Source organism: Pongo pygmaeus, chromosome 16 (genome assembly GCF_028885625.2).
Source record: "Pongo pygmaeus isolate AG05252 chromosome 16, NHGRI_mPonPyg2-v2.0_pri, whole genome shotgun sequence".
Classification (NCBI taxonomy): Eukaryota; Metazoa; Chordata; class Mammalia; order Primates; family Hominidae; genus Pongo; species Pongo pygmaeus.
The window spans coordinates 48,625,552-48,653,443 of record NC_072389.2 but is presented as its reverse complement, the minus strand read 5'-3'; the positions used below and the strand labels follow the sequence as shown (position 1 = coordinate 48,653,443).

Sequence of the window (27,892 nt, the reverse complement as noted above, 5' to 3'; positions counted from 1 at the left end):
TAGTAAACAGTAGTCTCTGCTTATCAGTGGTTTCTTTTTCTTGGTGGTTTTAGTTGACCATGGTCAGCTGCAGTTCAAAAATACTAAATGGAAAATTCTAGAAATACTAAGGTTTAAATTGTGTGCTGTTTTGAGTAATGTGATAAAATCAAGTGCTGTCCCTCTTAGTCCTGGCTAGGATATGAATCCTCCCTTTTTCTAGCATATCCATATGCTATATGTGCTCCCTGCCTATTAATGACTTAGTAGCCGTCTTGGTTATCAGATCAACTATCATGGTATTGCAGTGCTTGCATTCAAGTAACTCTTGTTTTACTCTCACCCCAAAGTTTGAGAGTAATGATGCCGACAATCTGAATATGCCAGAGAAGTAAGTCATAAAGTGCTTCCTCTTAAGTGAAAAGGTAAAAGGTCTTAATAAGGAAAGAAAAAAAATCATATGCTGAAGTTACTAAAATCTATGGTAAGAACAAATCTATCCATGAACTTGTGAACAGTATATTGTTATAGTTTATCTTATTATTAGTTATTAATCTCTTTCTGTGCCTGATTTATAAACATTATAGGTCTGTATGTATAGGAAGAAACATAGTGTATAGAGTTTGATATTATCTCCAGTTTCAGGCATCCACTGGGGGTCTTGGCACATATCTCCCTCAGATAAAGGAGATATTGTAGTGGTCAAATTGCCTTTTCAGTTGCTGTGGTAGATTATCTTCATTTGGGATCTACTTAGGAAATCTTCGTTATTGATGTACCTCTCATTCTGATTGTCCAAGTTGTTTGTTTTGTAAAAATAAAATACAGTTCTTATTTATTGAACACCTATGGCGCATATGGGATATGAGCATTGTGTTCAAGACAATGATATATTTTATATTATGCAGATTTTACCATTCTAAAAATATATAGATGGTGTATAGAATAACAGAAATTGAAATTGGTGTGCCATCTTTTGAAGAGAGGTTAGCAAATGAGAAAGGCTGTATGCAAGTTTTCCAGGTGTCAGTGCTTTTTAAAAATCCCCTTCAGTGTAGATAGGACATAGGCTAGTGCTGGTGGAAAAGCATAGGCAGCCTACTTTGACACTCCTGAAATTTTCATTTATATGTCAAAAAGGATGCGGAACCAGGTGGAAGGGAAAGTGTGGTTTTATTTTCATTTTGTTTCCTTCCCTTAATGGTGGTAAGATCATCAATTTATTTATTTTACAGACACCTCTTTTCAGAAGAGTATTTGAAGTGAGTAAGCATAGTTTTCTTTTTATCTGCCCTCTTTACCTTTTCTCCTTATTCTCTCAGACACGCTTAAGTGTCTGTCTTGAAGTGATCATTCGTATGGCTGTTGTAATTGGAAGAATACAGGGAAGCTTCTTGGCTGCATTTCAGGAATATGTAAAGCACTGAAATCTTTTAGACTGACTTTCTCTTTAGTGGGGAATAGTCTGATTGTGTGTGCAGGCAGGAAGTTCAGGCTGTCATAGTTCTCATGCATGGGTACCCTGATGATTGAGGTAGGACAGACCTGTGCTTTAACCATTAATGAGACAGAGTTGTGTCTGTGTAGAAGTATGTAGAAGTATTTTAAATAATTGGATGAGTAGCGTTTCATGCCTTCGATATTATTTATAACTATTCACATAATTTACATATTTCCATTTTAGTAAATATTTCACCTCTGCCAGTTTCCAAGTTGGAATTGGAGTGGGGATTATTCGGATAAATTACTGAAAGCTTTTGGTAAATTACTACCACATGTCAGGAAAAAAATGCAGAATTACCATTATTGCATTTGTATATGTAATTCTTTTTAAAGACTTGGCTACTTTGATACTGAATGCTGAAAGTAAAATCAGCCTACCATGGGGAGACAAGGTGAGAGACAAAAGTGTGCATTTTCTTTTCAGAATTATGGAGCCAGTGGGGTGTAGGAGGGAGGATAAAGATGTGAAAAAATGTGATATAGTTGTTATTAGAAAACATGCATTTTTTCAGAAATACAGGACTGAAATTCTAGCACATTTTATTAGCCACAGGCAGGTCCTAGGTAATAAAGGCCGAAAGTCTTTAACTAATGATTAGAGGTGGTAAATAGGGCTTTAAGATCTAATTTGCTAAGAAGTTATCTTTTAAAAATTATCCAGATCTGAGTAAAGTATGAACTTGGGCTGTCTGTAAATAGAAAATTATGAGCAAGAAATAATGAAGCTGGATGCTATATTAGTTAACTCAGTTATTCTTTTGAATAGCATCCTGAATTTTCCAGCAGTTATTTGTCTAGTATAGTACCTGGCACTCTTAAGTTATTCGATAAATATTTGCTTAATGTTTTTTGAATGAAAGAAGCTCAATCCCCGTAAGTAATATTATTTAATAGTTATCATAAAAAGTAGGGTCTTATTTAGCCCTACATTATTCTTGTAGTAGAACTAGATATAAAATCTTAATTTGCTAATTTTTCCATTTCTGGACACTAGCTCAACTCTTTAGTCATAATCTGTTCTTTGGAATAGATGAAATATTTTATATTTAATTCTAGGAGAGATCAATGTATATTGTTTTAGGTAATAAACTGTGGTTTTCACTTTAATACAGGAAAAACAGATAAACTGAGATTAACAGATACATCATTCTGGTTTTATATAAAGAACTAAAGAGTGCCTTCCTTTTATCTAAAGAGCTATTGCAAATGTAAACTTGTTTACTAATTTGCAAGATAGCATCAGAATTAGAAGAAATACGGTTTGAAAATAATAAACTTTTAGGGGTCAAAGGTTCACCTAAATGTCCGTAAATATAAGTACTAGATGTAATGATTTTGATTTAGACAAGAATAGGTCATTTTATTAGGTCATGCTCATACAAACTTCTCTTAGCCTCTGGCTATACAACTGATCCATCCCTGGTCTTACCTATAGGTGGATAAAACAAAACAGTTGGAAGATTCTGTCACACTAGATTCATGGAACCTCTAAATAGTTCTCATCATGAAGCATAAGTTTTGTGATTTTGACAGCTTGCAGTGAGACCTGTGCTTGTGTTCTGTATCTTCTGTCACAGGGAGAAGAAGAGTTTGATATGCCTCAGCCTCCACATGGCCATGTCTTACATCGTCACATGAGAACAATCCGGGAAGTACGCACACTTGTCACTCGTGTCATTACAGATGTGTATTATGTGGATGGAACAGAAGTAGAAAGAAAAGTAACTGAGGTAATACATACTCTGAGTCTGTGTGGCAAATTTCTTTTTTTTTTTTTCGAGACAGGGTCTTACTTTGTTACCTAGGCTGGAATGCAGTGGTGTGATTTTGTTTCACTGCAGCCTCTGCTTCCCAGGCTCAAGTGATCCTTCTGCCTCAGCCTCCCTTGTAGTTGGTTCTACAGGCATGAACCACCAAGCCTGGCTAATTTTGTTTATTTTTTGGAGGGACAAGGTCCCACTGTGTTGCTCAGGCTGATCTTGAACTCCTAGGCTTAAGTGATCCTTCTGCTTTGGCCTCCCAAAGTGCTGGGATTACAGGCATGAGCCATTGTCCCCAACCCCACATTTCTTTCTATAGAAAAATTCTCTTGACTCTCTACCCCATCCCCCTTTCCGGTGCAACACTTTGTTTTTCTTCATCTTTTTATTACCAGAGATAGAAGAACAGGGTTAGAAATTAGACTTCCTGCTTTCTAAAGCTTTCCCCAACCATAGGGTTGCTGTTTGACCATTGGTTAGTTATTTAATGAATCTCATCATGCTTTCCTTTTCTGTAAAGAACAGATTGATAAATCTCTCTCATGTATAAAGATTGTATGTATTATTTTAAATCCTTAGAAACTCAAATGAAGTTTAGAACACTCTGTTTCAAACTACCTGTGTTTTCTCACATATTTTCATGTCTACTCATTCTGTTCTTTATTTGTCACTATCTGTGTGTGATCATAGACCTGTTGGTAAGAAATGCACCTTTATTTTTTAGTGGGATTCGTTATAGACTCATTACAAATGTCAACTCAGTATTGGCATTTAGTGACTATTTGTTATCTTGAATGGCATAATATGCTGACTTTGTTTACATCTAATAATGAGAGAGATTAGACAGATTTTCTAGAATTAAAGATCTGGGACCTTTGTTGGTATATGTTAAGATCTGGGAACCATTTTATTGGTTGGTAAGAGGCACAGCTATTTTCTTTCTTTTTTTTTTTTTTTGAGATGGAGTCTTGCTCTGTTGCCCAGGCTAGAGTGCAGTGGCGCGATCTCAGCTCACTGCAACCTCCACCTTCTGGGTTCAAGCAATTTTCCTGGCTCAGCCTCCCAAGTCGCTGGGATTGCAGGCACCCGCCACCGCGCCTGGCTAATTTTTTTTTTTTTGTATTTTTAGTAGAGACGGGGTTTCACCATCTTGGCCAGGCTGGTCTTGAACTCCTGACCTTGTGCTGTATCTGCCTCGGCCTCCCAAAGTGCTGGGATCGGAGGCGTGAGCCACTGCGCCCGGCAAGGCACAACTATTTTCTTCCTTTACCCAGATACTTTCCTTTAATTCTATCTGCTGGCCATGTAGGAGGTTGTACTCAGGGAGAGTTAAACTCTAGTATATAGTTTTATTAAATAGAACATATTATTGCTATTGTTCAGTGGGCTATTGTGGCCCTCATGTCAGATAACATTTGATGTTAGTTTGAGGAATTGTTGTTTGTTTGTTTTACTATCCACAGATTATTCAGATTTCATTGGTTTTACAGGCACTCATTGAGAAATTGTTTTTTATTCCTTTTTTTTTTGACACAGTCTCACTCTGTTGCCCAGGTTGGAGTGCAGTGGCCCGATCTTGGCCTTCTGGAACCTCTGTCTCCTGGGTTCAAGTGATTCTCCTGCCTCAGCCTCCTGAGTAGCTGGGATTATAGGTGTGTGCCACCATGCCCAGCTAATTTTTGTATTTGTAGTAGAGATGGGATTTCACCATGTTGGCCAGGCTGGTCTCGAACTCCTGATCTCAAGTGATCTGCCTTGGCCTCCCAAAGTGCTGGGATTACAGGCGTGAACCACCGCGCCCGGCCTGTTTTTTATTCTTTGTGTATACCAAATACCAGAAATAATTCTTTTAAAATACTGCTTTATCTTCATTTTAAAAATGTTTTGTTTTGTTTTTTGAGATGGAGTCTCGCTCTTTGGCCCAGGCCGGAGTGCAGTGGCGCTACCTCGGCTCACTGCAAGCTCCACCTCCTGGGTTCACGCCATTCTCCTGCCTCAGCCTCCCGAGTAGCTGGGACTACAGGTGCCCGCCACCGCGCCCGGCTAATTTTTTGTATTTTTAGTAGAGACGGGGTTTCACCGTGTTAGCCAGGATGGTCTTAATCTCCTGACCTCGTGATCCGCCCGCCCCAGCCTCCCGATTAAAAATGTTTTAAAAAGATTTTTGTTCGTGGAACTTCTTTCATGTTACTACTATTTTGGAGAAATCATGAAAAGCAGTTTGCTGTCATGAAAATTTTTGTAACTGTTGTAGTCCATATTAAACTCTGTGCCTAGTACACTACATTAAGTGTTAAACACATTACTTCATTTCTTAAAATATATTTTTTATTTTTATGTTTGGAGACAGGGTCTCGCTCTTTTGCCCAGGCTGGAGTGCAGTGGTACGATCACGGCTCACTGCAGCCTTGACCTCCTGGCTCAAGGGAGCCTCCCACCTCGGCCTCCTGAGTAGCTGGGACCATAGGCACACACCACCACACCTGCTAATTTTTGTATCTTTTGTAGAGATGGGGTTTCACTGTGTTGCCCAGACTGGTCTTGAACTCTGTTCTCAAGCGATCTTCCTGCCTTGGCCTCCCAAGGCAATTGGATTACAGGCATGAGCTACTGTGCTGCTAGGCCCATTTAGTATTTTATATGGTGCTTTCTAAAGTGTATTTCTGGAAACAGCAGGCCTCTTAGACAGTTTGATGGAGGGAAAAGGTTCCATGGTCCTGAGAAACATGAAACGCTCTCTTAGTCTGTTTTCTGTTGCTATATTTAAACACCTGAGACTGGATAATTTATAAATAAAAGAAATTTATTTCTTAGTCTAGGAGGCTGGGAAGTCCAAGGTCAAGGGGCTACATCTGGTGAGGGCCTTCTTGCTGGAGGGGACTCTGAAGAGTCCTAAGGCAACACGGGGTATCACATTGCCAGGGGCCTTACAAAAGAGAACCAAATTAGTTTTTATAACAGACCCACTCTCGTGATAACTAACCCACTCCTGTGATAACTCATTAATCCGTTAGCTCGTAATTCTGTTAATCCATGAATGGACTAATCCATTCATGAGGGCAGAGCCCTTATGACTCAATCACCTCTTAAAGGTCTTACTTCTTGATACTGTTACATTGGGTATTAAATTTCAACATGTGTTTTGGAGGGGCAGACGTTCAAACCATAGCATGCCATTAATCCCTGTCCCCACTAACATGAAAATTCACATATTACCATATTAAAAGTTCTAAGAAGTCCTCTAGTAAGGATACCTATTTTATTCTGTTTAATCCAGCACTTCCCAAACTTATTTGACCATTAGCATTTTTTAAAGTAATACCTGTTTTTTCCCTATGGAAGATAGTTTGGGAAGCACTACCATACTTAAATAATGATAGTGACTAGCATTTATTGAGCACATACTATGTGCCAGGCATTATTCTATGCACTTTAGTGAATTATTTAATTCTTACAACTATTCTGTGATAGATCCAGTTATTATTCTCATTTTGCAGGTGTGGAAACAGAAGTGTATCAAGTTAAAATAGGCCACTGAGAATGATGACAGAAGTAGGGATGGGGAAGGTAGAGAGGCTATGAAGCTAAGGTCTTCATGCATGAGAGAGGGTGATTTGGAGAATGTTAGTGGATAACAACTAGGGAAGGGGTGAAGATAGTTTTAAGAAAATGGCAAATAGTGGTTTTGAAGGAGAGGAGGTGGGGAAATAGAAATGGTCTGTAAATGACAATGGGGAGCAAGGAGGTATCTCATCTCAAAATTCTTGAATGGAGGTTTGGCTGAAAGACACCAGTCTCTGCTAGAAAGAGCTGTAGGACATGTGAGATGCACTGGGGATATCTAGGATTCATTCATTGAAGGCAGAGAAATGGAGGGAAGATCACAGATTGTTTTGGATCTGTTGAATTTCAGGTGTTTGTGGTAAATCCAAGGGGAAGACTAGTAGAAATTTGTATAAGCTGAGTCATCATTGTATTCTTGGTAGATAGGTAAGGATGAGTGTGGTGAGACTGACCAGGGAAAGCATGTGAGAGTGAGAAAAGAAATAAAAACAGAGTCCTGGGAAATACCGATTTTAAAGGAACACACAGAGAAAGAGGAACCCGAAGAAGCATAAATAGAAGTAGCCAAAAAGGTAGACTGAAAGAAAAAGTACTTTTATGGATTTTAAAGGAGGAGAGATTTTCAAAAAAGGAGGGATCAGAGATAATTATTTAATCATTTTATAGTATTATCTAAATGTATATGTATGTGTGTCATTATATACTATCTCCCCATGGGGATTTTTTTTTTTTTTTGAGGTAGAGTCTCACTCTGTTGTCCAGGCTGGAGTGCAGTGGCACAATCTTAGCTCACTGCAAGCTCCATCTCCCAGGTTCACAAGTGATTCTCCTGCCTCAGCTTTTTGAGTACCTGGGAGTACAGGAGTGCGCCACCATGCCCGGCTATTTTTTTTGTATTGTGTTAGTAGAGACAGGGTTTCACCATGATGGCCAGACTGGTCTTGAACTCCTGACCTCAAGTGATCCACCTGCCTCTGCCTCCCAAAGTGCTGGGATTACAGGCGTGAGCCACCATGCCTGGCCTCCTAAAAGGAATTCTAAACTCTTTGAGGGAAGGATCTATCTTATACATTTCCATATCCTCTCTGGCAATTAACATAATATTGCGTGAACATGCTAGACTATGAAGGTAGATGTGTCATACTCATGCTATAATTTCTCTATGCTGTGCCCATAGTGAATGTTGCTGATTGGTCTTAGAATCTTTTCCCACTAAGTCTGGGATTTAGCCTCCGGAAGCCTTCTTAAAACTGAGCACCAGGCAACTACTACCAGTTTATCAAAGTAGGCATCCGAGATAAAGCCAGTTTGACTTTCTTGTAGTCTATAGATACTTAAAACCTTTTTGTCCTTCATTTTTCCAAATGGTAATACTATTTTAGCCTTTTGTTGTTGTTGTTGTTGTTGTTGTTGTTGTTGTTGTTGAGAACAGGGTCTCATGCTATCGCCTAGGCTGGAGTACAGTGGCATGATCCCGGCTCACTGCAGCCTTGACTTCCAAGCTCAAGTGATCCTCCCACCTCAGCCTCCCAAGTAGCTGGGACTACAGGTGTGCACTCCCACGCCTGGCTAATAGTTTTATTTTCATATGGAGAGCTCTTCTCACTATGTTGCCTAGGGTGGTCTCAAGCTCCTGGACTCAAGCAATACTTCTGCCTTGGCCTCCCAAAGTGCTGGGATTACAGGCGTGAGCCACCACACCTGACCCCTTTTAGCCTATTTTTGCATATACTTTTCTATTGCCTTGATCAGTTATTGAAAGGTAATGTAAAATAACTAATGTCAAAACATGTAATGCTGTCCACTGTTAATGAAGTACCTAGAAGGGCTCCTGACCACTCATTTTCTCCTCTCACCTGCCTACCTCCTTCCCTGTCTTCTCTCAGATAAGAATTTACCTCTGTCTTCTGGGTTAGAATCTTTGCTGGTAGCCAGAGGTTGTGAACTTATCCAATAAAAAGATAAACTCTTTCTTACCAATATAGTACCATCTTTATTTTATATTTTATTGAGATACAATATAGTCCCATTAGAATGAACAATTCTTCTCAGAATCACCTGGGGGAGAAAAAAAAAAAAGAACAGATCCTAAATGTTCAGTTCAGTGGCTTTTGAAAATTTTATGTAACCACTACTCAAAACAGATACAGAACATTCCCATTATTCCAGAAAGTCTCCTGATTCTCACCTTTTTGAATTAAATTTTGTGCCATCTGTAGGTTTTTCCAACCATCATATTAGTTAGCATTGTGTTATTATGGCATCTTTTATCTTCTGTATCTATTTTTTCCTTGCAGGAGACTGAAGAGCCAATTGTAGAGTGTCAGGAGTGTGAAACTGAAGTTTCCCCTTCACAGACTGGGGGCTCCTCAGGTGACCTGGGGGATATCAGCTCCTTCTCCTCCAAGGCATCCAGCTTACACCGCACATCAAGTGGGACAAGTCTCTCAGCTATGCACAGCAGTGGAAGCTCAGGGAAAGGAGCCGGACCACTCAAAGGGAAAACCAGCGGGACAGAACCCGCAGATTTTGCCTTACCCAGCTCCCGAGGAGGCCCAGGAAAACTGAGGTGCAGACAGGGTCTCCAGAGAGAGAGAGCCACAGCAGGGGCAGGGTTGCTGACATTTTAATATCACAGGAAAAGGGGAGTAATGGGAAATCCCCCATCCTCCATTAAAGATAAATCAACTTCCCCTCCTCACTATTTGCCCTCTTCCTGTTTTGGGTTTGCATGGGAAGTAGGGTGGAGCCCTGTGGCAGGTAGACTTCATTGGCAAAGCAGCCCCTGAGAAAATGTAGGTAACGGGAGGGGACTTTCGGGAATTTATCATCTGGTGGGCACATGCTTCTACCACAGCCTTTATATGATTTAGTTGGGAGTACAGGAAGTTTGGGATAGTAGCCCCAACTTAATGCATCCCCTAGCTTTTTGTTATTCTTTGCAGGCGTCCAGAGCCTAAAGTAGAGGAGAAGGCATAGCAGAAATGGGGTGTGCTGTTTTTGCAGCAGCAGTAGGAAGCTTTGTCAGAGGGAATAGACTTACATGAAGGAGAATGTCCTTTACTTGTTATCCCACGCTCCCCACTCCCTGCATGAGATTTTGGTGGTGGGTGTGTGAACCAGCTTCCTGCTGCCCCAAAGGCTCAGCACATGTAGGCCTGTCATGTAGTCTGAGGGCCAAGGGGAGACTTTGTGAAGAAAAGATTCAGTAGCAGGTGCTATCAGACTAACTTGTCTTCATTCTCTAGCCCTAGAAAAGGGGTCAGTCAGACAGGGACGCCAGTGTGTGAGGAGGATGGTGATGCAGGCCTTGGCATCAGACAGGGAGGGAAGGCTCCAGTCACGCCTCGTGGGCGCGGGCGAAGGGGCCGCCCACCTTCTCGGACCACTGGAACCAGGTACCTGGGTAGTGTAAGATATACTTAGTCTGTTGTTCAGAAAACAAGGGAATGGAAGAGAGGGGAGTAGAGAGTTTATGGGGAGAAGAGGGGCCATACTGACTGGGGCGTGGGCGGGGATCAGAGTGAGGCCACAGAGAGACCAGGCTCATGCCTGTGATGGGGTTTTCAAAGAATGGGCTGAGGAGACCCATGGACAAAGGAGTGGAAAAATTGGTAGATATGTACTTCTGTGTTCTTGTTCTCACCGGCTTCTCCTATCCCTTATCTCTCTTTAGAGAAGCAGCTGTGCCTGGCCCCTTGGGCATAGAGGACATTTCACCTAACTTGTCACCAGATGATAAATCCTTCAGCCGTGTCGTGCCCCGAGTGCCAGACTCCACCAGACGAACAGATGTGGGTGCTGGTGCTTTGCGTCGTAGTGACTCTCCAGAAATTCCTTTCCAGGCTGCTGCTGGCCCTTCTGATGGCTTAGATGCCTCCTCTCCAGGAAATAGCTTTGTAGGGCTCCGTGTTGTAGCCAAGTGGTCATCCAATGGCTACTTTTACTCTGGGAAAATCACACGAGATGTCGGAGCTGGGAAGTATAAATTGCTCTTTGATGATGGGTACGAATGTGATGTGTTGGGCAAAGACATTCTGTTATGTGACCCCATCCCGCTGGACACTGAAGTGACGGCCCTCTCGGAGGATGAGTATTTCAGTGCAGGTAATGAAAGAAGCAGAGTTTGTAGAGATTTTTTTGTGCCTTGGGGCAATAATACTCTGTTATGTTAGTAATTACCAAGACATTACTTGGTACTTTTCCAGTATCTCTAAAGTCAGAAATTTCATTCCTACAAAATTGGTTACTCTTGCCACTGACTTTTCTGTTTGTTCATTTGTTTTTGAATAAACTTATTTTGGAATATTTTAGATGATTTACAGAAAATTTGCGAAGTACAGAGTACTGCTAGTACAGAGAGTTCCTGTATACCCCTTATCCAGCTTTCCCTATTGTTGACATCTGGTGTTAACATGGGACGTTTGTCAAAACTAAAAATCCAACCTTTGTGTGTTACTATTCACAAAACTTTAGACTTTATTTGGATTTCACTAGCTTTTCCATCATGTCCTTTTTCTCTTCCAGCATCCAACATTGCATTTAGTCATCACATACCCTTTGGTCTGCTCTGATTTGCGGCAATTTCTCAGTCTTTTGTTTTTCATGACTTTGACAGTTTTGGGGAGTCCTGGTCAGGTATTTTGTAGAATGTCCCTCAATTCGGATTTGTCTAATATTTTCTCATTAGACTGGAGTTATGGGATGTTTTAAAAATAATGCCACATAGATGGCTGGGTGTGGTAGCTCATGCCTGTAATTCCAGCACTTTGGGAGGCCAAAGCAGGGGGATCACTTGAGGTCAGGAGTTTGAGACCAGCCTGAAACATAGTGAGACCCTGTCTCTCAAAAAAAAAAAACAAAACAAAAAAGGAACATAAATTAGCTGGGCATAGGGGCACATGCTTGTTGTCGTAGCTATTCAGGAGGATAAGGCAGGTGGATTGCTTAAGCTCAGGAGTTTGAGTCCGCAGTGAGCTATGATCATGACACTGCACTCCAGCCTGGGAAACAGAGTGAGACCCTGTCTCTTAAAAAAAATATGCCACAGAGGTGAAATGCCCTTCTCATGTTATCATATAAGGACCTGGGAAGGTTTGTGATGTATCCACATGACATCACTGATGCAGGATGTTAATCTTCATCACTGGTTAAGGTTGTATTTGCCAGATTTCTTCACTTTTTTTTGAGACAGTCTCACTCACTCTGTTCCCAGGCTAGAGTGCAGTGGCGCAATCTAGGCTCACTGCAACCTCTAGCTTCCGGGTACAAGTGATTCTCCTGCCTCAGTCTCCCGAGTAGCTAGGATTACAGGTGTGCCCCACCACACCTGGCTAATTTTTGTATTTTTAGTGGAGACGGCATTTCGCCATATTGGCCAGCTTGGTCTCAAACTCCTGAGCTCAGGTGATCTACCTGCCTTGGCCTCCCAAAATGCTGGGTTTGCAGGCATGAGCCACTGCAAGAGAGGGCCAGGCGGCCTTCTCCACTTTAAAGTTAGTGTTTTTCCCTTTCCATACTCTCTTCTTTTTTAAAGCTTAACTACCTACTTTGATTGGAACCCAGTAGGTGATATTGAGATATTTTTGCTTAGGGAGAAGTTTTTAGTGCTGTGTCTGTATGACTGCACATCTACCACTTATTCTCTGGTTTGAAGAACAGTGCCTTTTTATTTTTGAAGTAGGTAATATTGGTGATAGAGGTTTATGCTTGTGGTTATGCTTGTTGTTATTGTTTCATGTGCTAGTTCTTTGAATATATTGTCTCCTTTCTATGGAAATAATTTGAAGATACCTATTTGTGTTGAGTTTGTCATTTAAAAACATCTTTCTGAGGACTTTTTGAACATGGATTGGGATATAATGGGGAAAAATGGCTTTCTTTCTTTCTTTTTTTTTTTTTTTTTTTGAGACACAGTTTCACTCTGCCTCCTAGGCTGGAGTGCAGTGAGTGGCGTGATCTCGGCTCACTGCAACCTCTGCCTCCTGGGTTCAAGTGATTCTCGTGCCTCAGCCTCCCGAGTAGCTGGGATTACAGGCACGCACCACCACACCTGGCTAATTTTTTTGTGTGTTTTTCGTAGAGACGGGGTTTCGCCACATTGGCCAGGCTGGTCTCGAACTCCCAACCTCAACTTATCTGCCTGCCTCAGCCTCCCAAAGTGCTGGGATTACAGACGTGAGCCACCATGCCCAGCCAAAAAGTGAATTTTTTTTTTTTTTTTAAACAGAGCCTTGCTCTGTTGCCCAGGCTGGAGTGCAGTGGCACGATCTTGGCTCACTGCAACCTCCACCTCTGGTGTTCAAATGATTCTCCTGCCTCAGCCTCCCAAGTAGCTGGGATTACAGGTGCCTGCCACAACACCTGGTTAATCTTTGTATTTTTAGTAGAGACAGGGTTTTACCATCTTGGTCAGGCTGGTCTTGAATTCCTGACCTCAAGCCGTCCACCCGCCTCAGCCTCCCAAAGTGCTGGGATTACAGTAGTGAGCCACTACTCCCAGCCGGAAAAATGGCTTTCTATTGGAGTCCATCCAGGCTTCTCTTGTATTTGGAATCCTCTGAGTAGTTGTTGTTTGCCCTTTGTTCATTATTAAATGGGCCACTTCACCTTCTAGTTCTGGATAACATTGTTAGCTATATATGGGATCAGTTGGGAATAGCACATGGATTGGGGTCTTTTATTGTGACTCATAGTTTGTATGTATCAAATGCATTTGTTCTTCTTTCAGGTGTAAAGCTACTCTTAGGGGTTCATATTTGGCCTTTTAAAGACAGAGTTCTGTAACGAGTGAACCGTGGCATCAAGGTGTGGGGATTCTGTGTCCCATTTCTTGAGGCTGTTTGCTCATGTCAACACTAGATTACTTCTAGTTCTAGTAGCTCTTCATTAGTGTGAAGTATATTGTTGGCCTTGGGCTTCTTTGTGTTTTTGAGGGAGTCTTTTTGACTTAGTTTGGGGATAGAGATTTAAGCTAGGAGATGAACAAGTAAGGGAAAAGGGAGTGATTCCACAGGATAGAGAACCAAGGCTTGCTTTCTCTGTATTATTTTCCTTGGGTGGGGTAGGCTCTGGGTTTCTTTTAGCTCTTCATTCAAGCATAGGCTAATGGGTGAGAAGAAATTGGACCCTTCTGTTTATAGGAATGAAAAAATATTCATAGTAATGCCTTGTTTTTGTATTGTATATGTGTGTGGGGGTGGGGGGGTGTGTGTGTATCTATAGCTATAGTATGTGTGTGTGTTGTAAATTGTTTATTCATTGATAGGAAGAAGTGTTCTTTTTCACAGGCTTAGTAATGGGTCCTGCCTAAGATCACACAGCTTGGTGGCAGCAGAATTAGGCCTAGGCTCAGGTCTCCTGAATTCTAGCTTAGTTTCCTTTTACATCCCACATTTTGTTCCTTCTAACATAAAAGCCTTATCAGGTTTTGAATCAGAGCAGGAAAGTATATAATAGAGAGGAAGATTAGGTAGGAGAGGCAGGATCTGTTTTTTCCTTTCTTTGCTCTCTAATTTTGCAACACACACAGAGAGAAAACACACACATGCTGTCTCTCTTAGAATGATATCATTTTTCACCTACAGCTTAACTCAAGACTTACTACTCAGCCTCCCAGGGAACCAAGAAGGACAGGTTTAGAAGTTATAATGGAATTGTTAGGAAACCACATGCCATTTCACTTCATGGAAATCATTTGAACCACCAGCAATCCATAATGGCTGTCTTTGGGAAGCTTTATTTTATAACTAAAGGCTACCTTCTGTCAAGAAACTTTCCTTGTCCTAATCCCAGTGTAGTAGCTACATATATCCTAAGTGTTACTGTTTGGGATTGACAACTGGAATTTTGTTGAGTCCTAACTTCAGTCCACTGTTGGATCTCTAAATTCCCTAACTCAGGCCTGCTTTGCAGAGCCCTTGTGAGAGGGTGCTAAGGAGCCTAAGACAACAGCAAGCTGCTTTTATGCTTTCCGCCCCCCAGGAGTGGTGAAAGGACATAGGAAGGAGTCTGGGGAACTGTACTACAGCATTGAAAAAGAAGGCCAAAGAAAGTGGTATAAGCGAATGGCTGTCATCCTGTCCTTGGAGCAAGGAAACAGACTGAGAGAGCAGTATGGGCTTGGCCCCTATGAGGCAGTAACACCTCTCACAAAGGCAGCAGATATCAGCTTAGGTAAGACTTGCTTCCTGAACAGCTGCTTTTGGGCTCCTGTTCTGCTTACAGTGGGAGGAGGAGATTCTGGACCTGTCAATAATGTTTCCCTAACTTTTATTATTCCTATGTGTGGCTTCTCAGATGGTGATGAGCTGTCATTTTCTAGAGCTGCTGCCTTATCTGTTTCCTTCTTAGTACCAAACAGAAAGTCCTTAGGGTTTTTCTGGCCTCCTCAGTTCTATAGGGGACTAAACACATTTCAGTCATGGCAAAGACTAGATCAAAAAATATGGCCTTAAAAAGAAGCTGCTTGGCCTCATGGAAAGTGGGGGAAGGAACACTGTGGTATCTGAATCAGGGTCTGCCCAGCTTCTTGGAGTTCAGGGCCTCATACCATAGAGTTTGACCAACCTGTTTGGCTTATCCTGCCATAGACAATTTGGTGGAAGGGAAGCGGAAACGGCGCAGTAACGTCAGCTCCCCAGCCACCCCTGCTGCCTCCAGTAGCAGCAGCACAACCCCTACCCGAAAGATCACAGAAAGTCCTCGTGCCTCCATGGGAGTTCTCTCAGGCAAAAGAAAACTTATCACTTCTGAAGAGGAACGGTCCCCTGCCAAGCGAGGTCGCAAGTCTGCCACAGTAAAACCTGGTAAGTGCTCCTTTTTGCATCATTCTTCCTTCAGACCATGGCAGAATGCAGAGTCAGCTGCTGGATAAATGGAGCTTAATATGTGGCAGTGGCCCTTCTGTCCTGCTATAAAGTCGGGGTCCTGCCCAAGCCCACAGGTGATATTCAGGGACAGCTCACTGTATCCCTCCTCCCCCATCCCCTACAGACTCTGTGCAGGTAGATAGCAAGGCCAGAATTAGCCAAGTGTGGTGGCGGGCACCTGTAATCCCAGCTACTGGGGAGGCTGAGGTGGGAGAATCGCTTGAACCCAGGAAGGCGGAGGTTGCAGTGAGCCGAAATTGCACCATTGCACTCCAGCCTGGGCAACAAGAGTGAAACTTGGTCTCCAGAAAAAAAAAAAGAAGGCCAGGACTTGATCACACCATTCTTTGACTACTATGTGGGTTCTAGGAGGGAAAGGAGAAGTATTTAAATGTAAGCAGATTCAAAATAGGTGTAATTTCTCTTTGCCTGTACCATCTTCTTCCTGGAAATTCTGCTCCCCTCTCTCTTGTGCTTGGGCCCTCTAGCTTTCTCAGACTTCCTATTGAAACATGGCTGGGCGTGGTGGCTCATGCCTGTAGTCCCAGCACTTTGGGAGGCCGAGGTTGGGGGATCACTTGAGGTCAGGAGTTCAAGACCAGCCTGGCCAATCTGGCAAAACCCCATCTCTACTAAAAATACAAAAAAATTAGCTATGAGTGGTGGCACATGCCTGTAGTCTCAGCTTCTTGGGAGGCTGAGGCAGTAGAATCACTTAAACCTGGGAGGCGGAGGTTGCAGTGAGCCGAGATGACGCCACGGCACTCCATCCTGGGTGACAGAGTGAGACTCCATCAAAAAAAAAAAAAAAGGTCATATTTCAGTGTGCTCTTCCCTCTCCCCATTATCCCCAAAACAACCCCTTTCCAGTCCCTAGCGTTCAATAATTGAGAAAGGAGTTCATTCCATCTGTTGTTCATTGAGTCCCTACTGTGACCCAGGTCCAGCTGCTATGGGTTCAGGAGATTACAGAGGTAAAATCAGTCTATTCCCTTTTGGAACTTTCTCAGGCTAGCAAACTGATGAAACTCCATTGATTGTTACATTGTCCTGGCACCAGAGCTCCTTTTGTTTCCTATGTATTTGAATTGTGTCATCTCCTTAGCTACCCAACTGCGGCTGTGTTTCAGGGTATTTAAAAACACTAGTTAATCTTTATTGAATATTTACTGTATGAGGCATAGCACTCAGTACTTCACACATAATACTTCACATATAATCCCTATGAAGTATAGGTGCTAGAATGAGTTTTCCAGTTGAAGACTTTGAGGCACAGAAAAGTTGGCTAACTTTCCCAAGATGACAAAGTAAGCCAGGATTCAAACTTTGGTGGTCTTCACTTCTAATTCCAGCCTCGTTCATATAACGTCATATTGCCTCTGAGACTGTTTTCTTGCTCCTGGTTTTATTTTAGGGAGGCATGCATGACCTGTCTGTCATCTTAGCCTCCTAATGAACCTACGATTCAGCTTCTCCAGGTCAGGTATCTGTTTTTTTTCTCAAGGACTTATTGGGGCACTCTTGGCATGGGTGTTCTGGCTGGCTGGTTCACTTACTTACCCAGGTGTTGAAAACTAATTCAGTTGAGGCAGGCTATTTTGATGTGGCACCATCTATGTGTAAAAAACACTTTATTACCAAGTATTCTCTGCACCATTCTGGTGAAGGTCAGTGATGGGGTGGGAGGATCTATCTACAAGGGGCATTTCTTGATAAGAAAAAAGTGTTGGGGTTTTTTTTTTTTTTTTCCAAAGGCTGCTTCAAAATATCTCATACCCTGGGGGAAATCAGAGCACGGGACAGAGAAAGTGGGCTGAAGATTTCCAAACATTTTTCACTCTCACCTACTATTTCTTTGTATTAGAACCACCTCTTTCTTCAGATGACCTCAGAAGTATTTGGTGTGGCTATATGAAAACAATACTTCGTTAATTTTCATTTATGAAAACACTGTATACATTATCATGACTGTGTAAAATTTAAATATGTAAATTTCTCTTTGTTGTAAATTTTATCCTAGGCTGTCGGCCATTTAGAATGGTTGGCCATTGGAATGGTCTTTGGTTTCTGGCTCAGATAAGTTCATCAGGACAGTGCCTGCCCATCAGGTCATGCTTGGTGCTGGGGCCTTTTGGTGTTAAGGCTTTTGCTGAGGCAATGGTGTGTATCCCTCTGGTAACTGTGCCCCTGTCCTTCCCAGGTGCAGTGGGGGCAGGAGAGTTTGTGAGCCCCTGTGAGAGTGGAGACAACACCAGTGAACCCTCTGCCCTGGAAGAGCAGAGAGGGCCTTTGCCTCTCAACAAGACCTTGTTTCTGGGCTATGCATTCCTCCTTACCATGGCCACAACCAGTGACAAGTTGGCCAGCCGCTCCAAACTGCCAGATGGTCCTACAGGAAGCAGTGAGGAAGAGGAGGGTAAGGCCTTAGGAAGCCCTGGGAGCTCTGACACATAGGCACTTCTTTCTTTTCCAGTCACTTACGAGCTGGTGGTCCCCCTGTTGTATGTAGAGGAGGCAAGGCAAGTAGCAACTGGGATCTTGGTCATAGAAATTACTCTGTATCCTGCTTTTTAACAGTTTCTAGACTGTTTTCACAAAATTCCTCTCAGTGAGTTGTTCCTGAAAACAATCCTGTGAGGTAGATGGGAGATAGATCTTATCTATTTTATGGATGAGGAAACAAGTTTGGAGAGGTTAAAGGTTAAATAATTGTTTGTTTTTTTGTCCACAATAATGACAAACCTGGGACTAGAGCTCTGTCATTTTAGCCTACTGCAACCATCCAAGTCAATCAGGTCTGAATGCCCTGGCCATCTTCCCCATTTGTGTTCTATGGGCATCTGCTAGAGCAAACCCACGTGGAGGGTAAGGTTCATTCTCCTGAGGTCTAAGACTGGGACTGTGGGGTGCCTGGTTCCTCAGGGTGATTGCAAAGAAACAGCTTCTAGGCCTTTTCAACTCTTGTACCTCTCTTTAACCTTAAATTAAATCTGTACATTGCATTTATTTCTGTATTGTCTGTTAGTTTTTGAATGAAGGCTGCAGTGAGGAGAGGTCTGAAAAATGTGATCTAGGAGAGGGAATGAGCAGATATAAATGTATACACTGTAAATAAGTGACTGACAGCAGTATCTAAATGTGTCTGTAAAGGCTAAAGGTCCAGATGGAATGATGTTATACAAGTTAAGAGTTCTGACTAATGTCTTGCAAGAGGGAATTGAATTAGGCAACATGGTTGTCATAATTTGCACCACTGGACATCAGTGAGGGTTGGCATTTCAGGTGTGTGGATGACTCTTTCCTAATTAACCAAAACTGTATCTCACCAACTGCAGCCATGTGTAGATATGTACAAGGACATGGAAGGGATGATCAGGGACAGGCTTTGGTTTGGGAGAGTTGGGCTGTGGGAGTGAGTAGATGTGGTGTGGTGGGATTTCAGGGTTAAGTGTTTGCAGCACCTAGCTTGTCAAACAATCAGGTAGGCACAGTGGGAATAAGGTATTTGAAGAGTTTCCTGAACAGGAAAATTGGGAGTCTTTTGAGGATTCTGCATAGAGGCGTGTCATGGCATCGAAACAGTGGTCACGGTCATGGGTTTTTTTTCCCCTTTTACAATATTGCTGGACTCGAAACCAGGACTTCACAAGGCAGCTCTATAGATGTTTCGTTTGTTGCTTGGTTCAGCATAGTCAAGAAAGCTGACTGGTATGAGATGCAGGCTGTCCAGTTTCATTAAAATCCGTGTGCCTGTATGAGATGTAATAAACTCTACTCATAAAAATAAAATGAGGCATTTGGACAGTGTTTTTGAAGGGATCTCCAGGTTTCTGATAGAAAGTGTGGTTATGGTGAATGTGTCTTTATGTTGGTGCCTTCATCCTTGGGCACAGCCCAACAGTACCAGAATCCTTGATATTTTCAGTGTATGAGAATGCTTGGGGGTTTCTCAATCTCAAGAAGGCGGAAGACATCTAATACTAAAACAGTCCTCTGCGGAATTATAGTTTTTAAGAAGCTGTTTGGTAGATGTTACAGATAAATAGGAATTCTTAGACACCAACTTATAACAGGAGCTCAGTAAAATATTTAAATCCATCTTATGAGATATATTTATTAATAAGTTTGATACCTAATCTTGTTGGGTGGCACACCATCAGAGATCCTTCAGACACAGGGATTGACCCTGGAGTTGGGTTTATTTAGTACCTTCATACTTGATTTAGATGGCAGGATTAACAACCTATTCATTTTAGCATCTGGCTGGGCAGGGCACTCATACCTCAAAAATGAAGAAATTGGAACCCAGACTATTTGAGAAAAATTAGAGAAACACACTGCCTAGACAGGGTAATACTTCATTAGACAAATTAAGGAAATATAATTAGGGATTAAAATCTAAATAGACCAGTCCTGGATTAAGCAGACATAAAGTAGAAGTCTTGAGAAAAATACAGGACTGTAAGGGGTGTCGGCAGTGACTCAGCAGTAGAATCTTGGTGCTGAAGATTGTGACATGCTATATTGAGATAGCGAAAGGGTGCTATGACAAAGCTGAGAAATAGCCCTGCTGTATTCTGAGTTTCTTATAACCATTTAGAGTTTCTGTTTTGGGATTTCAGTTTGAGAAGAATGTGGAGAATGCTGAATCAAGAAAAGAGCAATAAAAGTGAATAGGTTGGCTAGTCAGAACTAAGTGGAGATGGAGACCCCTGACCTGGGGCCTCAGCACTGCCTGAGCTGCTCCAGCAGGCAACGAGGGCACTGAAGGGGGAGCCGTCACAAGGGATCTGCTCTAAGTTTTACTACTGGGTGTGAAGGGGAAGGGGAGTGGTACTGGCATTGAACCTTATGCATTGGATTGGGTTGGGTTTTAAAATTTGTGATAAAAATTTCAGTTAATTAGAACTTAATTTCCCAAAACTCCTAATTAACTAAAATCTCTAATGTCTTGCTTTTTTTTTTTTTTTAATGTGTTATTTGTATATGAGAGGAGCAGATGACAAGAAAACAAGCTCAAATTAGATATTTGGTCAAAAGGAGCAATTTCTAATTGCCTAGGGTCATTACAGCTTCAGCCTCATCTCTCATATCTTCTACTTCACCCTCAAGACTAGAGCAGTCATTGGTGTTCAGTGTCCTGAGGTACTTCAAGATCATCAAAGGTAGATAGTTTTCAATAAAAAGGTTGAAACAGGATTTTCTAACCTTCACTTAATCAGTTAAAATTTTAAAACCATATTTCATTGAGCATTCTGGTTTATTAAAGTTTTAGTGTACAAGGGGGTAAAAAGGCTGATGCAGTGGGAATATGAAGAGTTTATTATAAACCCTTCATATATAAAGTGTTCATCAGCTATTCATCTCCACAGAAGGCAGAACTAGAGGAAATGGGGTTTAGTTTTCAACAGGAAAGATTTAGGATAGACACAAAGGGAACTTCCTGATGGTAAGGGTTATTCAAGTTGGAATATGTCACTGTGGGAAATGATTGTGTTCCCATCCCTATCAACAGTCTGGTGCAGGAACCTTTGATGTTTTTAGGTCTAGGACCTACCTCCAGTCCTCATCTTCCCATTCCCTCCTACTCTTGTCCCTTCTTTTGGCAGCATATTAAAGGCCTCAAGACAGATCTCTTTCTGACCCATGGGGAAGCCCTTGGCCTGTCTTTGGGGACACACTGCTGTGGATAGCTGGGGAGTGGAAAAGGGGGCAGTAAGAAGGAGGCATAAGGTAGCAAATAAGAAAACCACTCAGTAATTATTATCTGTATTTTTTTTAATATAGAATTTTTAGAAATTCCTCCTTTCAACAAGCAGTATACAGAATCCCAGCTTCGAGCAGGAGCTGGCTATATCCTTGAAGATTTCAATGAAGCCCAGGTGAGGAGTTTCTTTGTGTAACCTAATATAGTGGCAATGATAAGAGCCAACTTGCTGTGTGAGAAGAGGCCTGGGAGGGGTTGGGGAACCTGGATAAAGTAGCCAGAGATTTCAGGAACTGAGAAACTGCCAGAATGTTTTTGCATGAAATAGAATTTTTGTTGTGTATAGGGAAGAGAAGGTAGGACCTTGGGTTAGTTAATGGCTATGGTTCTGTTGCTGGGACAAAAGATTGATATTTATGTTTAGTAGTAGAAACCCCTATTAGGGTTGCTGATTTTTAGCCTGAAAGGCTGAGTTCATAGGTCTTGGTTGTCCGTTGAGGATTTAGGTCCTCAGTATGCTGCAGGTGAGGCAGAGAGAACATCTATGGAAATCACTTGGGCCTTCCAGTGAGAAGAGTGGCCTTGGGCAGAAGGATAGACTAAATCACATTTTGGGTAGTAGTTGGGAGTCTTCAGATCTGCTCTTCATGGCTCATTATGGCTGCTGCTTAGGAGCTTTCCACAGAAGTCACCAAACCCATTGGCTCTGCTTCTTTTCTTCCAGTGTAACACCGCTTACCAGTGTCTTCTAATTGCGGATCAGCATTGTCGAACCCGGAAGTACTTCCTGTGCCTTGCCAGTGGGATTCCTTGTGTGTCTCATGTCTGGGTCCATGATAGTTGCCATGCCAACCAGCTCCAGAACTACCGTAATTATCTGTTGCCAGCTGGGTACAGCCTTGAGGAACAGAGAATTCTGGACTGGTAAGTATTTGAAGCCCATCCAGAATTATATAGACAGGAAGACAGCAAGCTTTGGAGGGAAGAGAATCTAGGTGAGAGAGTAAAGCTTTCTAGAAATTGGAATGTCTGTAGGATAAATTTGAGTGGGTTTGAAATGACTTCAGGAGTTTTTCTTGTTTATTTCCATAGGTTACATTGGCTAGGAACCTTTTGCAAATGTGTGAAGATTTGTATATAGGTTCAATATTCTCAACCTGTAAAGTTAGAGAACTAAGTTTTAAGCAAGCATTAAAAATATATAGGCTCAGGAGCATGATTTGGATTATTCTCAGCCCCAGAACAAACATGGAAATCAGAAAGCCAGGAATGCAAGGAATACAGGTCATTCATAGAAAGAAGAGAAGGGGGACCCTAATATAGGGCTAGTTTTTTGAGATGAAGTCTTGCTCTGTCACCTAGGCTGGAGTACAGTAGCACAGTGACGACTTACTGCAGCCTCAACCTCCCAGGCTGAAGTGATCCTCCTACCTCAGCCTCCCAAGGTGCTGGGACTACAGGCACTTGCCCCTATACCCAGCTAATTTTTTTGTTATTTTTTGTAGAGATGGGGGTCTCACCATATTGCCCAGGCTGGTCTCGAACTCCCGGGCCCAAGAGATCCAACCATGACAGCCTCCCAAAGTGCTGGGATTACAGGCTTGAGACACTATGCCTGATGGGGCACTTATTTTTGAAAGCATTCAGATGTACATGAGTCCCTTTGCAGAAAGGCAGTTTGTTGGATATTACTTGTCCTGCTAAGGTCCTTTCCTGTCTCCTTCATAGGCAACCACGTGAAAATCCTTTCCAGAATCTGAAGGTACTCTTGGTATCAGACCAACAGCAGAACTTCCTGGAGCTCTGGTCTGAGATCCTCATGACTGGTGGGGCAGCCTCTGTGAAGCAGCACCATTCAAGTGCCCATAACAAAGGTACCTGAAAGAGTGTGTGTGTATCTTTGTTCCAGGGATCTCCTTAGACCTGTAGGTGTTAGGCCTTGTGGTCCAAGGCTCAGGCCTAATAGGTTGACCGTATCCATGTTTCTTAGAGAAGACTCACCTTCAAGAGGTGAGTCAACATAAGTGAAGCACTGGACGTATATTTGTTAAATATTTCTATAAGGTCAGCACATAGTGATTATAACTCTGCTTTTGGTCATGATCAGTAGCAGTGTGTTTGACATAATAGGGCTTTGGTTTGTGCAGAGTGGGATGTATTGGTTAGAATCAAATCTTTGTAATGGAAGGCTAAGTTGAGTGTCCTTTCCTTCTTCACTTTCCCTTGCTCCTTGCAGATATTGCTTTAGGGGTATTTGATGTGGTGGTGACGGACCCCTCGTGCCCAGCCTCGGTGCTGAAGTGTGCTGAAGCATTGCAGCTGCCTGTGGTGTCACAAGAGTGGGTGATCCAGTGCCTCATTGTTGGGGAGAGAATTGGATTCAAGCAGCATCCAAAATATAAACATGATTATGTTTCTCACTAAAGATACTTGGTCTTACTGGTTTTATTCCCTGCTATCGTGGAGATTGTGTTTTAACCAGGTTTTAAATGTGTCTTGTGTGTAACTGGATTCCTTGCATGGATCTTGTATATAGTTTTATTTGCTGAACTTTTATGATAAAATAAATGTTGAATCTCTTTGGTTGTAGTAACTGGGATTTCTTCATCTGTTTCTTTGAGCTTAATCTCAGAACAAATGACAAGACATAGTACTTTCTCTGAGTCTTTCAACAGGCTTATTCACTTTCAGAGGACAGCTAGCCAAGGAAATTGAAAAGTTAAGAGTGAACTTTATTCTGTGGCACCACCCAGGGTGTCTAAAATGCTATGCTTGCAGACACTCAGTTTAAAGTAGGTAAAGGCCCAGATTAACAGTTGTGCCAAAAGTTGAGTGGAACTGGGCACAGCTCTGTTTCCTGACAGTTAGTTAAAGACCTCATGCTCTCTCTCTGAGCTGAGATCACAGCTGACCTGTGGGTATTCCCCCACTCTTAGAGCTAAAGGGAGACGAAAGGACCAACTGCCATGAAGGGACAGTGACCATAAGCTTGATGGAATGACCTTCCGTAAGATAAACATGAGAAGCACAAGTGAGAACACCTGGAAATGTTACATGTTCTAGTCAAAGACCCAATATTATTATTATTATTGTCACAATGGCTGGAAGCAGTTCCTTCCCTTCGTCTGGCATCACTGATCCCTGCATGGCTTCTCATTCTCTAAAGCAGGGGTCAACAAGTTTTTTTTTCTGTAAAGGGCCAAAGAGTAAATATTTCAGGCTTTGTGGGCCATTTGATCCATCACAACTACTCACCTTTGCTGTGAGGGCATGAAAGCAACCATAGACAATGAGTAAACAAATGGGCATGGCTATGTTTCAGTAAAACTGTATTTACAAAAACAGCAGACAGCAGGCCATAGTTTGCCAGCTCCTGCTCTAGAGACAGCAGTGGAAAGGTGATCTTCAGTTGATAATAGCAGGGAATAAGGTTGTCAGAGCTTCCCAGTGTGTGTAGAAGATGTAGTGATGAAGACCAGATTCAGTGACTATAACCTGATGCCAGAACACTGCATTCTTTTTCAGTTTGGAGGGCGTTGTTCAATGAATATTTCTTTTTACTCACACTGACATGAATATTGATTACCAGTGATGGCTGGGCCATATTAAGGTAACTTCAACCCCTATGGTTTGTGTAAGATGGGTAATTGGGCCTGCAGTCTTCAGTATTTAAAAATCTAACAACTTGATCTCAATTTTTTCTTAAGGACCTTTTTCTTGGAGAATAATACTTTTTTTTTTTTTTTTGAGATGGAATTTCGCTCTTGTTGCCCAGGCTGGAATGCAATGGCAATGGCACGATCTCAGCTCACCGCAACGTCTGCTTCCCAGGTTCAAGCAATTCTCCTGTCTCAGCCTCCTGAGTAGCTGGGATTACAGGCACCCACCACCACACCTGGCTAATTTTTGTATTTTTAGTAGATTCGGGGTTTCATCATGTTGGTCAGGCTGGCCTCAAACTCTTGACTTCAGGTGATCCGCCCGCCTCGGCCTCCCAAAGTGCTGGGATTACAGGTGTGAGCCACCATGCCCGGCCTAAGAAATACTTTAAGTATATTTTCATTAGCTAGAATTGCCCAATCTGTGTAGGTATAAATTACTTGGTATAGGGAGAGAGAAAGCCTATCTTACCTGTTGCTTTCTTACTTGGTGGTAACATCCAGCAGTTAGCCTATTTATAAACATAATTACTTTTTCACATATGAACCATAAGATATTTAACTTTCTGCTCTATATTGTTTACTGCTGTATCTCCCACAGCTTGAACAGTACCAAGGCACGTAGTTAGGTGCTCAATAAATGACTATTGACTAAATGAACATATCCAACAAATGTTCTCAATGTAAAGGATCAGAGATGGCACATGTTCTCCTTGATGGGACAGACCCTTCCACATGGGAATGATGGGAAGGAATTGTACTCCTGGATGTTCAGTAACTGCTTCTAGGAGAAAAGGTAGAGTCCTATCACTAAGCCGCAGATACTTATTTGTGTGTGGCTAGAATGGGATGTTTTGAATCTTCTGTTACAACCTTGGGAACGTGGCTGTTATTTCACTTTATGAGCCAGAAATTTTCACATCCCGAAACTACAAAAGAGAAAAAAGAGCCTTATTAAGTATCATGCTTTCCCAAGACTACCTTCAAAGAAATATGAATCAGGACAACCTGTGATCTAAATAATGTCATCTTAAAACTGAAGAGTTTCTTTTGACTCTTCTGCCACAATAGCTTAGAAAAAAATCTGCTTGCAGATATTTTAGAGAGAAAGGACAATAAAGTGATTTTCTGAATGGGAATGACAGACCTCTGAGAAGCCAGCTACCACTGAATCTTATTATCAGTTTTTTTTAAAGTTTAGAGTTAGAAGGGGTGGTCCCCTCCTTTCACAGATGCGGAAGCTAGGGAACAGCAAGGCGGGGTGCCCACAGCTGCACAGCTAGTTCATATCAGAATTGGGAGTGGAAGGCACACTGCCTCCCAGCATAGCAATACATAACCTAGCAAAGGACTTAACACCTATCTCACTGTCAGGTTTTTTAGTATTTTATGATGATGATGACTTCTACTAGAAAATAACCTTCATTACAATTATTAAAGATGGTCACACCTCTGTCTCTAAGCCTTACTTATAAAATGAGGGTATTTGGACTATATGATGGCTAAAGTCTTCTTCCAGTTCTAGAATTCTACAACTCATTAAAAAGCCACCTAAAAAAGTCTACTGAGTTACCCAAGGGTTGCTCCTACCTGCCCAGAGTTCCACCAGCCTGGGTATAGTATTTGTTATAATCTAGTCGTAACAGTAGTTGAGCCAAATCTGAGTTGATCTGATGATTCCGAACACTGGAGAGAATCTTGAATAGGAGGGAAGACTGGCGGCTAAAGCCCTGCAGAGAGAAGGACTCAGCTGTCATTCCACTTCAGCTCACCAACTCTCCATATGGAGGATGGGGGCGGAGGGAGGAGTTTCTTGGAAAAGCCTTGTTCAAAATTCTACAGAACCACCTGGCCTTCCCACATTCCTATTTCTGTTAGTTCCTAAAATGACTTGTACCAAATCCATACATGCATGACTTCCTAAGAAAGTACTCTTTCATCAGTAGGAATTTAGTAGCTGGTTTCCAGTTAATGTATTTTGTCAAGTACTGGGGTTGGGGAGAACCCATTTTGATTACAAGCAGATAATTATCTCAGTGAGATGGGGGGTTAGTCCAAGGAAGTAAGGAGGGGTAGGATGTGAGGAAGTTAGAACAAAGCCAATGCTTATTTGATGGGCTGAATAAACTGTTCAGGACTGAACTATTTCTGAGCACTGTGAGGTGGCACAGTAATTACCTGCTTCAAAATCAACTGATACCAACATTTTTATCTTTGTATCTTATTTCTGTACATGTGTGTATTGAGGAAATGCTTTACTGACTCAGAGGAAAGACCATGAATTCTCCATTGGCAAAACCACCTCTGTCCTTTCGGCAAGGCTGCATACTTCCAGGCAAACGCACCTTCACAAGAATGCTCAGCTGGGCGGCTCCACGCTCATCCAGTGGGCCTAGGTTCTGACTGACCAGCGAACAAAAACTGTGACAGAGATCTAGGATTTCATTCAGGCAGTGAAACACCTACCCGGGAAACAGAGTTGGCATTAGGAAAGGAAGGAAGGTACGTCCATGAAATTAAAGTTTTGGGAGAACAGTCTAATTAATAGCTGATCTAATAGCTGACCTCCCAAATCTGAGAGGATAGACACTGCCACTTGCAAGGCCTGCCAGCCCCTCAGACATACAAAATGTGTAAAACAAATGCATCCTTTCCTGGCTAAGCGAGTATTACTCTCTTAGCCCTGCACCAAACCTCCAATCTAGCCACATTTAACTCTTCATTTCTTAGACCCGCAGAGTGTGCTCCTGCCTCTGAGCTGTGAGTGTTGTTCCCTTTGCCCGGGATGCTCTTGTTTTTAATACCAGTTCAAGTCCCACTCTCTCAGTGAAGCACTCCCTTCCCCACTAT

General features: G+C 42.2%; 2 protein-coding genes across 11 annotated transcripts in view; one reads left to right on the top strand and one right to left on the bottom strand.

The window, feature by feature from the left end:
- TP53BP1 (tumor protein p53 binding protein 1) overlaps nucleotides 1–23,976 on the top strand; it is a 98,019-nt gene extending 74,043 nt beyond the window's left edge. For 4 of the 7 annotated variants that reach the window (XM_063652162.1, XM_054452174.2, XM_063652161.1 and 1 more), the window contains 11 exons: nucleotides 3,060–3,212; nucleotides 9,104–9,375; nucleotides 10,055–10,204; nucleotides 10,483–10,913; nucleotides 14,790–14,981; nucleotides 15,398–15,613; nucleotides 17,877–18,092; nucleotides 21,464–21,558; nucleotides 22,108–22,307; nucleotides 23,112–23,257; nucleotides 23,620–23,976. In XM_063652162.1, coding sequence (XP_063508232.1) covers nucleotides 3,060–3,212; nucleotides 9,104–9,375; nucleotides 10,055–10,204; nucleotides 10,483–10,913; nucleotides 14,790–14,981; nucleotides 15,398–15,613; nucleotides 17,877–18,092; nucleotides 21,464–21,558; nucleotides 22,108–22,307; nucleotides 23,112–23,257; nucleotides 23,620–23,807 — 2,259 coding nt within the window. In that variant the 3' untranslated portion in view covers nucleotides 23,808–23,976. Of the gene's footprint in view, nucleotides 1–3,059; nucleotides 3,213–9,103; nucleotides 9,376–10,054; nucleotides 10,205–10,482; nucleotides 10,914–14,789; nucleotides 14,982–15,397; nucleotides 15,614–17,090; nucleotides 17,676–17,876; nucleotides 18,093–21,463; nucleotides 21,559–22,107; nucleotides 22,308–23,111; nucleotides 23,258–23,619 lie in introns of those variants that run through there. The other 3 variants (XM_063652163.1, XM_063652164.1, XM_063652165.1) reach the window with 3 other exon arrangements.
- Nucleotides 23,977–25,599: 1,623 nt separating this feature from the next.
- The window catches only part of TUBGCP4 (tubulin gamma complex component 4), a 35,683-nt gene continuing 33,390 nt past the window's right edge, over nucleotides 25,600–27,892 (bottom strand). For 2 of the 4 annotated variants that reach the window (XM_054452184.2, XM_054452185.2), the window contains exons 16-18: nucleotides 27,388–27,504; nucleotides 26,633–26,772; nucleotides 25,600–25,971 (exon numbers count right to left, since the gene is read on the bottom strand). In XM_054452184.2, the coding sequence (XP_054308159.1) occupies nucleotides 25,959–25,971; nucleotides 26,633–26,772; nucleotides 27,388–27,504 (270 nt within the window). In that variant the 3' untranslated portion in view covers nucleotides 25,600–25,958. The remainder of the gene's footprint in view (nucleotides 25,972–26,632; nucleotides 26,773–27,387; nucleotides 27,505–27,892) is intronic. The other 2 variants (XM_054452186.2, XM_054452187.2) reach the window with 1 other exon arrangement.